The sequence below is a fragment of the Arachis duranensis genome, chromosome 4 (assembly GCF_000817695.3).
Source record: "Arachis duranensis cultivar V14167 chromosome 4, aradu.V14167.gnm2.J7QH, whole genome shotgun sequence".
Taxonomy (NCBI): Eukaryota; Viridiplantae; Streptophyta; class Magnoliopsida; order Fabales; family Fabaceae; genus Arachis; species Arachis duranensis.
Window position 1 is genome coordinate 93,223,401 of NC_029775.3, and position 15,037 is coordinate 93,238,437.

At 28.8% G+C, this 15,037-nt stretch overlaps 1 protein-coding gene and 1 pseudogene across 2 annotated transcripts; one reads left to right on the top strand and one right to left on the bottom strand.

Annotated features, from left to right (window-relative positions):
- The first annotated feature begins 8,581 nt into the window (after positions 1 to 8,581).
- Positions 8,582 to 10,930, top strand: LOC107484921 (trihelix transcription factor GT-3b). Of its 2 annotated transcripts, XR_001591287.3 has the most exons (3): positions 8,582 to 9,219; positions 9,502 to 10,206; positions 10,706 to 10,930. XR_001591287.3 is itself a non-coding variant. In XM_016105475.3 (2 exons), exons 1-2 carry the CDS (start codon positions 8,887 to 8,889, stop codon positions 10,072 to 10,074), a joined length of 906 nt encoding a protein of 301 aa, XP_015960961.1. In that variant the 5' UTR covers positions 8,582 to 8,886; the 3' UTR covers positions 10,075 to 10,246. The 2 variants fall into 2 exon arrangements, 1 of the variants encoding a protein (XP_015960961.1); XM_016105475.3 differs by lacking the exon at positions 10,706 to 10,930 and having other exon boundaries at positions 9,502 to 10,246.
- Positions 10,931 to 12,932: 2,002 nt separating this feature from the next.
- Positions 12,933 to 13,491, bottom strand: LOC107484917 (purple acid phosphatase 3-like; annotated as a pseudogene).
- Positions 13,492 to 15,037: the final 1,546 nt, after the last annotated feature.

A 15,037-nucleotide genomic window follows, 5' to 3' on the forward strand; every position in this document is an offset into this window, starting at 1 on the left:
TTAATTTTAATTTTAGTTTAGTTTAAATGTAATCGAAAAATGTCATATTTATTACATATTTTGATAGTTAAATTTATAGTTAGACATTAATAATGATATATAAAAAAGACAAAGTGAATAAAGAAATGAAATAAAAAAAATTTAATTTTGAAATAAAAGATTTAATTTTAGTTATAATAAAAAATGATATATAATCTATTTTAGTTATAAAATTAATAATATATAATAAATATAATAATTTTTTAGTAAAAATAATTTCGTAACCGCAGCTATGTCACTTCTCTTACAATGACATTCAATTCATTAGAATAATGCATGTGCCTACCTATTAAATAGATGCAAAACAAATAATAGGCGGGTACTTTAGAAATTTTCTCGTATAAATATTGTATAGAAATATCTATAGGGAAAAAAAGAATACAGAATATAATTTATGTTTAAATGATCAATTAATTTAAATTAATTGAATAATTAATTTATTTATTTATTTTAATAAGTATTTTAAATTTTATCTTATACTTATAATAATTCAAAGTTATTGGCAAATTTTTAAATAAAATTTAAATTTAAAATAAATTAATTTGTAATCTATTAACGCATGCAGTGGGTACTTTAAAAAAAAAAATTGAGTTACCACAATAAAGCAAATTGCCATATATATGAGCCAGAAGAGTATGAATGATATTATTGTTATTGTTTAAAATTAAAAGGAAAAAACAAATTATTGAAGAAATATATGGATGTATAGTTGTTAACTTAACTAACTATGATGAGAGGGTACTGTGGGAAGGCAATTAAGTAAGTTAGGCGTTTTCCCGGCGCAGCTATCGACCGAATAAATGTGTACACAACATATTAGATACTGAAAATGAGTGAATTAAATCATAATGATTTGATTATGAATTGAGACCATAGCCTATATAGTATAATGCTAGTACTATATTAGCTACTTCAATTCTTTTATATGGGAAAATATATATCGTTTTCACTGCTTAAATAATGGCACCAAAACAGAATTGTAATTTCCATTTTGCCAAATAATTAAGTGAATTATTGTGATAAATAATTAAGTTAGCTTTCTTTAATTAGTCCTTTCATTTTAACATAGCTTTTTGGTTTTCTTTTTCTCTTTTCTCTCTTATTACTCATTAGATTAATAAATTATATATATTATATATATATATATACTATCTCTAAGTGCTCCATCATAGACACATAGATATGAATAATATATAATCATACGTGAAATGATCTTCAAAATCAAATCAATGAAAAGAGAAATTATAATGTTGACTCTAGCTTTAATTAACTTCAACTTTAGCATTTTCGAAAACCATGCAAAGCAAAAGTGAGATAAAATCTAGGGGTTACAGCAGGCGAAGAAGCCTCTTCTTTTTCTTTTTTCTTTTTCTTTGTCACCATCCCACGGGTGGCGCGGATAAAGAACGCGCAGAAAGTTACATAACTTAAATTAAAGCGTTAGAATTAGATTAAAAAGACGACACTGAAAAAAAAAAAAGAAGTTTAGAAAAAACTGTATTTCGTTCCCTTTAAGCATATTTAGTTGCCTACTTATTATGTGTGTACGTGCTTACCCCCCAAAAAAACCCTACCACAATTTTCTTTTTTTTTCTTAGTCATCTTTTTTATTAGGCAGTACAGTAGTAGTGCCCGATTTAATGAATATCACTTTCCATAATTGCACACTTTTTTAATTATTATTACTAAAAAATTAGTTATTACAGACGGATATTTTCGACGAATTTTATTCCATGGAAATATAAACAGAATTTTAGAAGAATTTTTTGTCGAAAAACAAAAAAAATGAATTAGCATAAATTACAGACAGAAAAGAGAATCCGTCGATAATTCTATCGAAAAAATTAATTTTTTTATGAAAAATGATTACAGATGGAAAATCCGTCTGTAATTAAATGGTCAAAACGCTGTGTTTTATTAAATTATTAAAGACAGAAAATCCCTCTGTATTGGAAAATTTTAATTTAAACCTAACTTCACCCCCCATCCTATCGAGCTCTTTTCACACACACAAAATCACAGATCAATCGAGTTGTTCCTCTCTCCTTCAACGAGCTTTTTCGTCGCACGAACTTCTTCTTCTCCTTTCCTCACTCACGGCGCCACCACCTTCACCCTAACCCCCGCAGCTACCTTTTCCTTCTTCTCCTCTCTTTTAAACACTGAACCAGTAGAACACAGCCCCTATCTCTCTCGTTCTTTCTCGTTCGCAGAACAAATCAAGTTCAAGCTCCTGTTCTCTTCGTCTCAGGTGAGCTCCAGCACGCCGGCGTCACCTGTAGCAGCGTCTGTCCCCACCACCGCCGTGCCTCTCTCTCTCCTTTTATCCCCACTCAATTCTGGCTCCATATCTTCTCAGCGCCACAACCATCATCTCCTCCAATCAATGCTTCCAGGTTTTGGTTTCAAAATTCTTTTAATTTTTGTTAAGTCTAATAATTTTGTTTAGTTAGTTTGATTTTAGTAATTAGTTTAGTTATATTTGTTTTTTGATTAGTGGATTTTAGGTTTTGATTAGATTAGGTTTAGTTAGATTTATTTTTTTCTGATTTTAGTAATTAGTTTAATTTAAAATTTGTTGTTGAAACTTTTTTTCTCATGATTTTTCAATTTTTGGTATTTTCTTTCACTGTACTATCTTTTTTCTTTTGCTGCTGCTTCTTGCTATAGTGTGATAGTGATCCTTCTAAGAGAATATGATTAAGGATTATGCTTTACAAGGGTTAAACTTAGTGATATGCTTAGAGCTCTGTTAGCTGCAATTCTTCTATTCCATATGTCTTACTAATGAATTACCTGCAATTTTTCTATTGGTGATAAAGCCATCGAAAGAAAGCGCAAATTTTGTTACTGATGATAAAGCTAACCAAGGCAAGCTTGTCTCTACTTAAATCCTCCTGCATATATACGATAGAATAATATTTGGTTTGGATAGTAACCAAATTTTAAATAAGTCCATATAGTTAAAAAATTTGTAATCGTGTGATTTTTTTTTTGTTGTGTGTGGAGGAAGACATTGTTACTGAATTGAGAATACAGCATGAAACAAAGCAGATTGGTTTCATAGCTGTTATGTTCACTTCTTCTGTTAATTATGCTGAAAATTACTAGGAATGATAGCTGAAAGATTGATGATGATGCTATTCAGTGACTTGTTATTTCCTTTTCTTTTTTGCCTTGAGAATCTTAATTTATAAGTACTTCCTAATTACCTGTTACATAGTGGCATATTTTCAAGTGAATCAATTGATGGGAGATTTCAGTTCTTACCCTTCTTTCTGTTTTTTCATTGAACAGTTCTAGCTTTGATGGCGATAAAGAATGAATTGAATGATCCTCACAATGTCTTGGAGAATTGGGATAGTAATTCTGTTGATCCTTGCAGTTGGAGGATGATTACTTGTAACCTTGATGGCTCTGTTTCAGTATTGTAAATTTAGATTTTGAAATGTTTTATGAAAGTAGCAAACAAGTTTCAAGATATTTATATAAGAAAATGAACCAAACAAATTTGAGTAGTTTGAATTATTTTTTCTTTCTTCTAAAGATCTTTTCTTTTCATATCAGGGGAATGCCTAGTCAGAACTTGTCTGGTACTCTATCTTCTTGGATTGGAAACCTTACTAACTTACAATTTATGTAAGTTGTCCGGATTTTTGTTTAAGTCTCTTGTGTAGTTCTTGCTTTGGATGTTGGTTCAGTTCTGAATCAGTTACCTTTGCTCTTATTGATTGAATGAATCTTTATTTTCAAATTCTTTGGTGTATTGATTTATTATAAACTTATATTCACTCAAAGTAGATGCAGTTACAGTGATGCTTAATTGGTACAGGTTGCTTCAGAACAATGCAATTTCTGGTCAGATTCCTACAGCAATTAGAAGCCTAGAAAAGCTTCAGACACTTGATCTCTCCAATAACGATTTTAGTGGCCAGATACTAAATTCTTTGGGAGACCTCAAGAGCCTAAATTATTTGTAAGTTGCTTATATTACAGATTCTAACTGTTCAAAGTATTGTGTTTGATACTTATTTTATGTGTCATATGGTTTATATTTCAATAAATGGTGCTTTGTATTTTATTCAAGTAGGTTCTGTTGTTGCCTTGTTCAATTCCTACATTTTTGCTTTCCATGTTTGAGAAGTGGTTTTGTTTTGTTTTGTTTTAATTCGTAAATTCTTTTGGGAGAAGGATATTATGCAAAGAGAACTTCCAAACAGACCGCTGAGATATTGAAACAGAGAGGGAAGGAATTAGAGTCACAGCTTAATTCTCTGAAAACCATGATCAAGGACCTTCAAACAGAGGCCATGTATGTTTTTCAGTCAAACAATTGATGAAGCTATGGTGCATTTCTAATGCATAATTTGGACTTAAAAGGCATTGTTGAACCTGTTTATGCATATTTTTTCTTTATTATTATTATTATTTTGAAGGATTTGTCTTTATTTGATTTGTTAATTTTGTTTTTAATATTTTAAAGCTGGGAAATATGGACCTAATGTAATGTACATTAGTCCTTAGCATATGACATCGAAAGAAAATATATTCTTGTGATACATTTTTAATAGAACTTGATCCGTCTTGTGCTTTCATCATGCATGCATATAAAAGTGTTCATGAAGTTTTTTTAACTGATTGATTTGATTGTGATGATATTTGATTTTGGCACAAGAGGGTCTTTTGGAGATAAAGAAAGACTATATAAAAGATTCTCACAAAGGAAAAACTAAATCAAGTATGTTCATGGCTTTTTCTGCTTTACAAGGTCTAAGATTATTTTTAGATGAGACAGACTTGTAATACAATCAAAACTCTTAAATTTGGAGCCATAGTGCAAAAGTCAGTAGTTAACATTCGAAGTTTTGGTTGTAAAATTAGCTTTTTGCCAAATTCAAGCTAACCTTACCTACGACACATTCATACTGACCCTTCTCTAGAGTCAGATAACATGGATATTGTTTGTCTTTAAATTTGATTTTTTTCATGTTGTATGTTTTTAAATTGCATTTGTGATGATTCTCAACGGGTATTTCTTTGGAGAACAGTTTAAAATGGACTTTGGTGGCAACCACTAGAGTGGCACCTATAACGAAGCCCTTGTTTATGGGTTATGGATATGCATTGCCTCCTCCTCATGATCCAAGCATATATGCTGCTGCCTACGTTGCTTACCCTATCTATGGAGGCCACCAACAATAAACAAACTGAATAAACAAAATGCAGCTGCAGGAGTAGCTCCTCTCACAAGTCACAACAACAGCATCATGCTTGAATGAGGAAAATTAACTCTTGACTTGTAACTTGCTTGATCTGTTGAAAATTCTGATAAGAATCCCTTCCTAATTGTGGAGTGGAGTTGAATTTTAGCATCCTGAAATAGCACTTTAGGAATTAATTTAATGATATGATTACATTCATAGAAAAGTAACTATAATGAGGAACTTGTTTATTGGGATGATTATCTTATTTTTTTGGAGTATCTTTTTATTGAGACAATGAGATATTGGCTAATAGTGTTGACAAATAACATCCAATTTTATAGGTATCATGTAATGAATATTATGTTTATTTATGTAATTTTTGGCTTTCCCTTTTTCAATTTACAATGTGTTTGATGGAGTAAATTTAGAAAACAAATCTAAAGTATTTATTTTGCAATGAAAAAATTAAAAAAAATCTATTTTACCTTACTGACGGATTTTCTGTCTGTATTCAAAGTGTGGGATGATTTTCCAAGGTTCAAATTACAGATGAAAAATTTGTCGAAAAATCCATCGAAAAGTTCGTCGTCTTCGAAAAATGGATGAAAAATTTACAGAGAAAAAAATCCGTCGATAACTGGTAAAAATCTGTCGGTAATTTTTCGACGGAAAAAAGTTCTGTCAGTAAATAATTTTCAACGAGGCTTTTACAGAGGGACAAAACCCGTCGGTAATTTCGTCAGTAACTAAAAATTCGTCTGTAATAAAAACTAAATTTATCTATAAATCTATCTGTATTAATCTATTTTCTAGTTATGTATATATATTATCTCATTTTAATATAATATTTATCAATTAACCAGTTATTCTGTTTTTCCTTTGCACAATTTTAAGCACAATAAATAACAAAGAATTTAAACTATATATTAATTATTAAAAATTGGTATACTTCGACAATTCACCTTTTTTTTAATTTTAGAAATTAATATAAGATAGAAATTCAAGTGCAGTTAACATCGTGTGAAATTGATAGTTAAGAGTCGTTAAATAATTTGATAACTATTAAATTACTTTTTCACTTTAGCCCATGACAATAATAAAGAAGTCTCGTGGCCTACAAATTCAGCCCAACAGAATACATAAATTCAATTACAATTTTAGTCTTTATTATCTTATCTTATATTTTCTTTATCTTATCTTTAATTGTTCTTATCTTATCTTTATTTGCTTTTATCTTTTTTAAACCAATGCTCTATATATATTTAGTTTTACCTTCATAATTTACAATTCAATTCAATCAATCAATCAACAATCAATAAAAATTCGCATTCTTTTCTTTTTTTTATTCTTTCACAATTTTATCAATAACTTTAACTAAATTCATCTAATAACTCTTAATTATCAACTTTACATAAAATTAACCATACTTGAGTTTTTACTAATATTGTTACTGCATGAACCCACTAGCTCAAATAAAATTTTAAACCTAATTCTAATAAGATATATTCTAGGATGATTATATTACAGTGATTATAGTAACTATATAAATATTGTTAAAATTAAAATTATATTTTTTTTGACATTTTAATAATATTTAATTTTTTTAAATAATATTTTTTAAAAAATATTATTTAACAATAAAAAATATTATTTTAATTTTAATAATATTTTTTAAAATATTATAGTTGCTAGAACATCCTAGAATGGCCCTTCTAATTATACTCTACTAAATTATTTGTAGATTTTGATATTAGATTTCCTTGCAAACACCCCAAACTACCATTCAAATGGGCACAGAAGCACTTTATGAGTTTAAACTTTTACCAATTCAGGTTTGATTTCTACAAAGCAATTAGAGTAAACACTTCGGAATATACGTAAAAAAGAGTTATATGTGTAAAATAATATTATAAAAAATAAGAGTAACAATCATCACCCTAATTATTAAATGAAGATATATTATTATAATTAATTTTTAATTTGTGTATAAATGACTAAAATAACAATATTACGAATGAAAAGAGTAGTTAATTATTAGTCAAAGAATGAATTTGGATCTTCTAAAATTTGAATTTTACTTTAAAGAATAAAGTATGATTTTTTACATTTGAATAATTTCTCTTTCATATTTATTTTTAGTCCCACCTATAAAATTAATGGTGAAAGACTTTACTTTCTAAAATAAAATTCAAACTTTTAAAGATCCAAATCCGATCCGTTAAAAAATAGTTAATTTTAAGAGAGTAGTTATTATCGTTACTTCAAAATAGTTGTGCTTTGGGGCAAAATTAAATATTTTATACTAGACGACTATGAATCAGACGTAAGAATGAATAAAACCTATATTAATCACGGATATTTTGTTGAATTATTATGTTATGTCAAATATATTTTAGACACGATATTTATTGATATTCATTTGATATGTATATTTATTGTGTTTAACTGTGTCTTAATAAAAAATAATTTTTTTAGATATATTTAAACATACTTAAATATTATAATGTATTANTTTTAAAATTTATATATGTTTGTGTTTTGTATCCTATTCTGTCTCTACATCATAGAGTAATAAAACAAAATAATTACCAAGGAAAATAGCAATGAATGAAGAAAGAAATGCTTGGGAAGCAAGTTGTGAAGTGGTGTTTGTTGGTCATATTGATATAGAGGAAGATAAAAATAAAACGTACCCCACCGCCGGTGTGAGACTTTTTCTCGTCAGCGTGACGATTGCGTTGACGTAATGGGAACACGATATAATAATATTTATGAGAGACAAACAACTATGGACATTGAAGAGATATGCTGAGAAAGAAAGAGAGACAAAGTTTCCGCGTAGATAGATGAGAAGAAATCTTGAAAAAAATAAATAAATAACAAATATCATAATTGGAAGAGGAGGAAGAAAAAATTATACTAACAAATTAAGAAATTCCCCCATAACTTCCCTCGAAAACCACAAAAATTCAAAAGTTAGCATTTAAAATTTACATAAAATTCTTTATTTTTAATTCAAGACTCCGTTAGTTTGTCTATTAATTATTTGATTTTTTTGCTATTTATCTAGTATCTATGACTTTGCCCCAATTAATTTGAATTTGACTTCACTGAGTCGCATATCTATCTAAGGTAGGCAAATTTTTTTTGTAAGTCTTTCAATTGTTATATTTTAATTATGTGAAGTGTATATTAAAAATTAATTAATAGATTAATTATTATATTTTTTAATTTTTTTAGTCTTTACGAGTGAATAATAGAAACGCTTTTGTCTTTGACACGAGTAAAAGAAAAGAAAAGAAAATATTTATTTCTCTTATTTTTTTTCTCTCTTCCTCTCTTATCAAATACGCAATTCATTCACACCTGCCTCTCGTTCACACCACGCCACATCCCTCGCAATTCACAAACCTACATATATATTCTTCTTTTCTTTTTCTCTCTCATCTCTCTCTCTCTCTCTTCAAATTCCATAACCCCCTCAAACAACATACCTCAAAACCTTTTCCTCATATACCATATTAATATTCATCACTGCTCCATGTCCTTCTTCTTTTCCTTTTTCTGGATGATTTGATCTGATTTAATTTGAATTGGATCTCACTTTCACTTCAAATCTTTTCTTTTTTCTTTTCGATAAATAATGGAAAGTCATCATCTCCATCATCATCATCATCAACAACAATACCCACCGCCACAACGTCATAATATTAGTGCAGCAACAACAACGAGTGCAGGAACTAATAACAACGTTGTGGTTGTTGATGTGACAGGAGATAGTAGGTTCCCTCAATGGAGCATCCAAGAAACAAAGGAGTTCCTAATGATCCGTGCAGAGCTGGATCAGACTTTCATGGAGACAAAGAGGAACAAGCAGCTCTGGGAAGTCATCTCCAACACCATGAAAGAAAAGGGTTACCATCGAAGCGCTGAGCAGTGCAAGTGCAAGTGGAAAAACCTTGTTACCCGTTATAAGGTACCTTACCTTATTAATAACACCTTTAAATTATTTCATTTCTTCAATTATTTAATTATTAATACATCACTTAACCTCCTAAAACAAACAACACAAAACCGTCTCCTCTTCTTTTTAATATACACCCTCTTCCCTCTTCTTTTCAATTCCCTTCCTTTACCGCATAGAAAAGCATAATTAATTGTCTATTTTTTCTTTTTTAAAAAAATTGTTCCTCGCTCTCTATATATAGTTATATAGTGTCGTTGTTAAGAGTTGTGTTTTGGTATTGAGATTTAAAAGGGATGTGAAACGATGGAGGCAGAAGCAATGAGGCAGCAATTCCCATTCTACAACGAGCTTCAAGCTATCTTCACCGATAGAATGCAGAGGATGCTTTGGGCCGAAACAGAAGGCGGAGGCGGAGGAGGAGGTTCTTCTAATAACAAGAAGAAAGCTGCGACAGCGCAGCTGTCTTCGGACGACGAAGAAGAGGAAGAGAGCGAATTAGGAGATCCTCAACAAAAGAATGTAAAGAGAAAGAAAAGATTAAAGAAGGTTAAGAGGGTGGAAGATAGTGGTGGTGCGAGTAATTTGAAGCATCTGAAGGGGATTCTGGAGGAGTTTATGAGGCAACAGATGGAGATGGAGGCGCAATGGATGTCGGTGTTTGAGGCGAGGGAGAATGATCGGAGGTTGAAGGAGTTGGAATGGAGGCAGACAATGGAGGCTTTGGAGAATCAGAGGATGATGATGGAGCAGAGATGGAGGGAGAGTGAAGAACAATGGAGGATTAGGGAAGAAGCTAGGGCTCATAAGAGAGATGCTCTTATCACTGCACTTCTCAACAAGCTTTCAAGACAACAAGATCAATAACCAACTTAGTTAGTTAGAGTTAGTTATCTTTGTTGGTTAGAACTAACTTCCTTTTCATACTGTGTTTATGCTACTGAATTGCTCATGATGATGATGATGATGAAGCAAAGCTTAATTTGACACATTATGGAGGTTTGTCTTTATAACTACACTTTTTCATTTATCATATATATCAAACACTATTATTATTCCAACGCTTTTATGGTTCATTTAGTTGCATTTTTGGTTGGATAATATTTGCGTATTTGTCTTTACTAAAACCTTTTTTTAAGGTTATTACTACAAATTGAACTTTAGATTTTCAGATAATAACAATTGTGATATTATATCATTAAATAATTTCTCTTAAAAATTTAAACTGATTAAGTGAGAGACATAAATAATTATATTTCTAATCGTTATACTTTTAAGAATTTTTTCTTTTTATTTTTTTGAATTAGACAACTATCAGATAATAATTATGTATGTGCTTTTTGTCATGCAAGTCTCTCTGCTATAATTGAGAGATGACCCATTGATGTTTTTCATAAGTATATCCAAAAGGTTATCAATGGTGTTTTCATAGAGATTCCTCCGGTAGTTGGTGTAGATGAATAGATTATATTATTATAAAATTGAACACAATTTGCAGGGCCTAACTAACAACCGAAAACGGGCAAAAAGAATGATGGACAAGGCATTGGCCGCAAGATAATGGTTCATCATGTTGTCTATTCCATAATGTATATGAAGAGCACAGCTTTTAGGTTAATGGCCCATTTTTGCTACAATGGATACTCATCACTACTTCTACACATACACACACACACACACACAATTACATTTGTTGCTTTCACTTTATTTTGATTAACATGAATAATTTAACTTCTTTTATGGATCATGCTAAATTTCTATACTCTACTTCCATGCATTTCGGTATTATATGTTGGTAAATTAATTGTATTAAATGATGAAGTAGGGTTTTTAGAGTTGTATATGTATGTATACACATAATACAATTGTTCCTTACTCTCATATTGTTTGATATCAAAAGGTATTCATCATACTAAAGGTTGTCGGTAAATGCATTGACATTAGAAAAGACATGTTGGGAGATTGAAGGTAAACCATAATAACTAATTAAGGAATTAAAGATAGATAAATAATGATATGTTTATGAATATTTATGAAATATTTGTGAATTCAAATGATGTATATATGGAGGTTTAATTAACAATACTATATATATGTATATACTTCACAAAAGAATATCATCATTATTTGATTACCTTTGAGTTGAATCATGATCTCATCCCAAAGTTTTGGATGAGATATGTGAGAGGTTAATTAGTTTGTATGGACGAGGTTTATTATTATTATTATTATTATTATTATTGAAACAGCTAGCTGATTCGGTTGTTGCATGAAAAGAGATATTCCAAATGGTTTGACATTGACATGTGCATGTGATGAGATATCAGAGCTCACACAATCATAAGAGTTGAAAATCCTTTGCCTCAGGTATGAAATTGTGACTTTATAACTGTAGTTTCACAAGTGTATATATATATATTGGATCACTTATATTTTTTTTCATATAAAATTTTAATATACTGCTAGAATATTCAAAGCATATTTAAAAACATATATGGCCACTCATTGTTTTTCTTTTACGTTTATACTACTTTTAAGTGCATATTTATATATATAAAAAAAGAAAAAGTAGTGTCGGTTGGATATTGTTTGAGTAAATAAATTTTGAACATATTCAGAAGACATACAAGTAGTTCTAATTAATATTAATCATGGTCCCATATCATCATCACTCTCTTACTTCCTTCGGTATGTCATGAATTGGCAATTTAGTGTATGCATCTAAAAGTTTTAGTTGAATTTACCATCGCATTACTTTTTTTAAAACTTAAAGTTCATAAAAAAAAATATTAATGGTTCTATTTTTAATATTTTTTAAAATAACAATCTTGATTTTTTTTATAGTTTTTTATTTATTTTTTTAAACTCATCAAGAAATGAATTTTAGATTTTTTAGATATAAAATTCTGATATCATATAATTTAGATTTTTTAGATATAAAATTCTGATATCATATAATAATACTATTTTTTTTCAAAAATTTCAACTAATAAAAAAAATTTATATCTCTAACAAAATTAATACATTTATGATTTGGTAAAGTTTTGACTTTTAAAGATAATTTAATATAAAATCTTTGAAAGATGTTTTCTATATTATAATAAATCACACTAAAAATAATTTTCAATAAATAAATTATAAAAATATGCTTGATAAAATTACTTTTAATATTTAAAATGGCATATATATATATATATATATAATAAAAACCACTAACCCCATTCATCATTTTTAAATAATAAATATATATGTTTTATGTTGTCTTATGTATTTGTTTACTAAAATGAAAGAACTTGGAATTAAATTTGGAGAACAGAACAGGCCACATTTGCAATACGAAAATGTTAACAAAAAAAAAGAATAAACCAAAAGCAGTCCAAACTTAATAAAGTAAATTCTAAACTTTTTTTCTGTTTTTGTCTTTCTAGTATGGCAACTACTCATACAAAGATGCCAAAAATATCTTTTCATGATGATCTTTGTTTAAAAAGTGTAACTTATTTGTTTAGCAACACTTTAAATAAAGATAACACTTTTACTTCAAATAAAATCAAACCCTATAATTTATCATGGTCAAAATGAAATATCTTCATATGATGACAATCATAAAATCTTCATTGGAGTAGCCACCTTCTAGTATTACCCATTGTAGTAATCCGCCAATTATTGAAATCATCATTTCCTCAAACACTTGTTCATGCTTATATTTAATAGAGTAAGGTACATTACATACATATATATGTAGGTATATATGGTACCTGAAGAATAGGGAGAAGAAGGTTTTGAAGCTCTAGTGTGTTACCGTGGAAGCCGGCGCTTCGAATAGTATGGTGACCCACCACAATCTTCCAGTTTGCATTTGATCGTTTGAGAGCGAAATGAAGGTCCCTGAGGAGATTGGAAATGTATCGGTTTCTAGGCAATACTCCTCTCCAATCATAAACATGTATGTTGTGGAGGTTGAGTGAAGTACTTGTCCACAAAGGGAGTTGTATCAAGAAAGAAAAACTCAGCTACCTGTGCATCCACAACATAAGATCTCAAGCATATCCATCTCTTATCAATGTGTCTAAGAACAGGACTCAGCTGCTCCAGAGCATCTCCCCTGTAATCATGGTTACCCAGCACAGTGTACCATAGCTTCTGCAAGCTTGGAGCAGTATATATTTGAGTGAATGAATAGTCAAAGGCTGCATCATCTGTTCCTTTTAAACCACTCGGGTAAATATTATCGCCCGTTGATATCACAAAATCGATGTCCAATTCCTTTCCAACAATACCCATCTGCCAATAATAATGCATTTATTGTTATTTTTTTAGGTTTTATTTTCCAATTCAACTCTCATGAAATTAATTATCAATTGCTAATAACGTTATAAAATTAAAACCGATAATGATAATAATTCAGACCTAAAAATAACTATAAAAAATGTTATGAGTATATTAACATCAGTCCCTGGTTAATTTTAGTGTAACAGTTCTCGCGGTTTTGTCTTTGACAATAGGGATGATAGCCGAATCCTCCACACTCACTTGTCAAAACGCGTCATGCTAAGGAGAAATATTCACACCCTTATAAGGCATGCTTCGTTCCCCTCCCAACCGATGTGGGACCTTACAATGTGGGGAGTTTCGGCTATCATTCCTATCGTCAAAGGCAAAACCGTAAAACTTGTATGCCAAAACGGACAATATCGTGCTAGCGGATGGTCTGAGCTATTACATTTAGTGTGCAATTAAAATACAATTTTTTATTAAATTTAACATTTATAATTTTGTGTATATAATATTTATATTTAGACATAATATTATTCAATTATTCTAATAATAATTAAAAATATAAAATAAAATAATCGATAATTAAAAATGTAATATCGGGTAATTTTAGTATATATGAAAAAGTTTAGAAAATCAATTAGGATACCAACTAATTTTGTCAACTCTATGTTAAGTAACAAGTGTGAGTAGTGTAAAAATTAATCCACATTAAAAAAATAAGATAGTGAGGAGTTTTTAAGATAAGATGTTTATTAACTTGACATTTTAATATTTTGAGTTAAATATTGTGTCTTCTCATTTTATATTTTTTCATTTGGTTCCTTCTCATCTTATGTTTTCTCCTCCTTCTTAGTTTTGGATGTTTCTTTATCTTAAGTTCGGATTTTTTTCTCATATTTTGGATGTTTCTTCTTTTTGAATTTTGGATAATTTTTTAATAATTTTAGATTTTTCTTAGATTTCAAATTTTCTTTTTATTAGGAATTTAAAAAAAATTGGATTCGCTTTTGTTATTTTTTTATCTTTCTTTTTTTTTGAAATGAATTTGAAAGTTTTAAAATGAATTTTATAATTTTTAAAATGAATTTAAAATTTTTAAAACGATTTTTAAAATTTTTAAAATGTGTGCACTTATTTTGTTTTTCTTAAATTTACTGTAAGTAATAGTGGAAAGTGAAAATAGGGTTAGATTTGAGTAAGGTTGTGAGTTTTCTTTTATTTAATTATTCTGATAATATTTATAATTTTATTAAATTTACTATTAGCTTTATATACTTTTTTTTTCTTTCAGTTAAATTCTTACATTACTTTTAATTTTGTATTAGATCTTTGTTAGTATAAAAAAATTAGAGTTAATGGAATATTTTCGCAAATTGAAGGTACTCACAATTAAAAATCTAATTAGATTTTTTGTTATATATTTTTTGACAGAAATATTTTATTAATTTTAACGTTTTTGACTTAGTTATAAAATTAAAAGTATTGTAGGTACTTAATTAATTAAAAAATATATAAAAATTTAATTATAAATTTAATAAAATTATAAAAGACT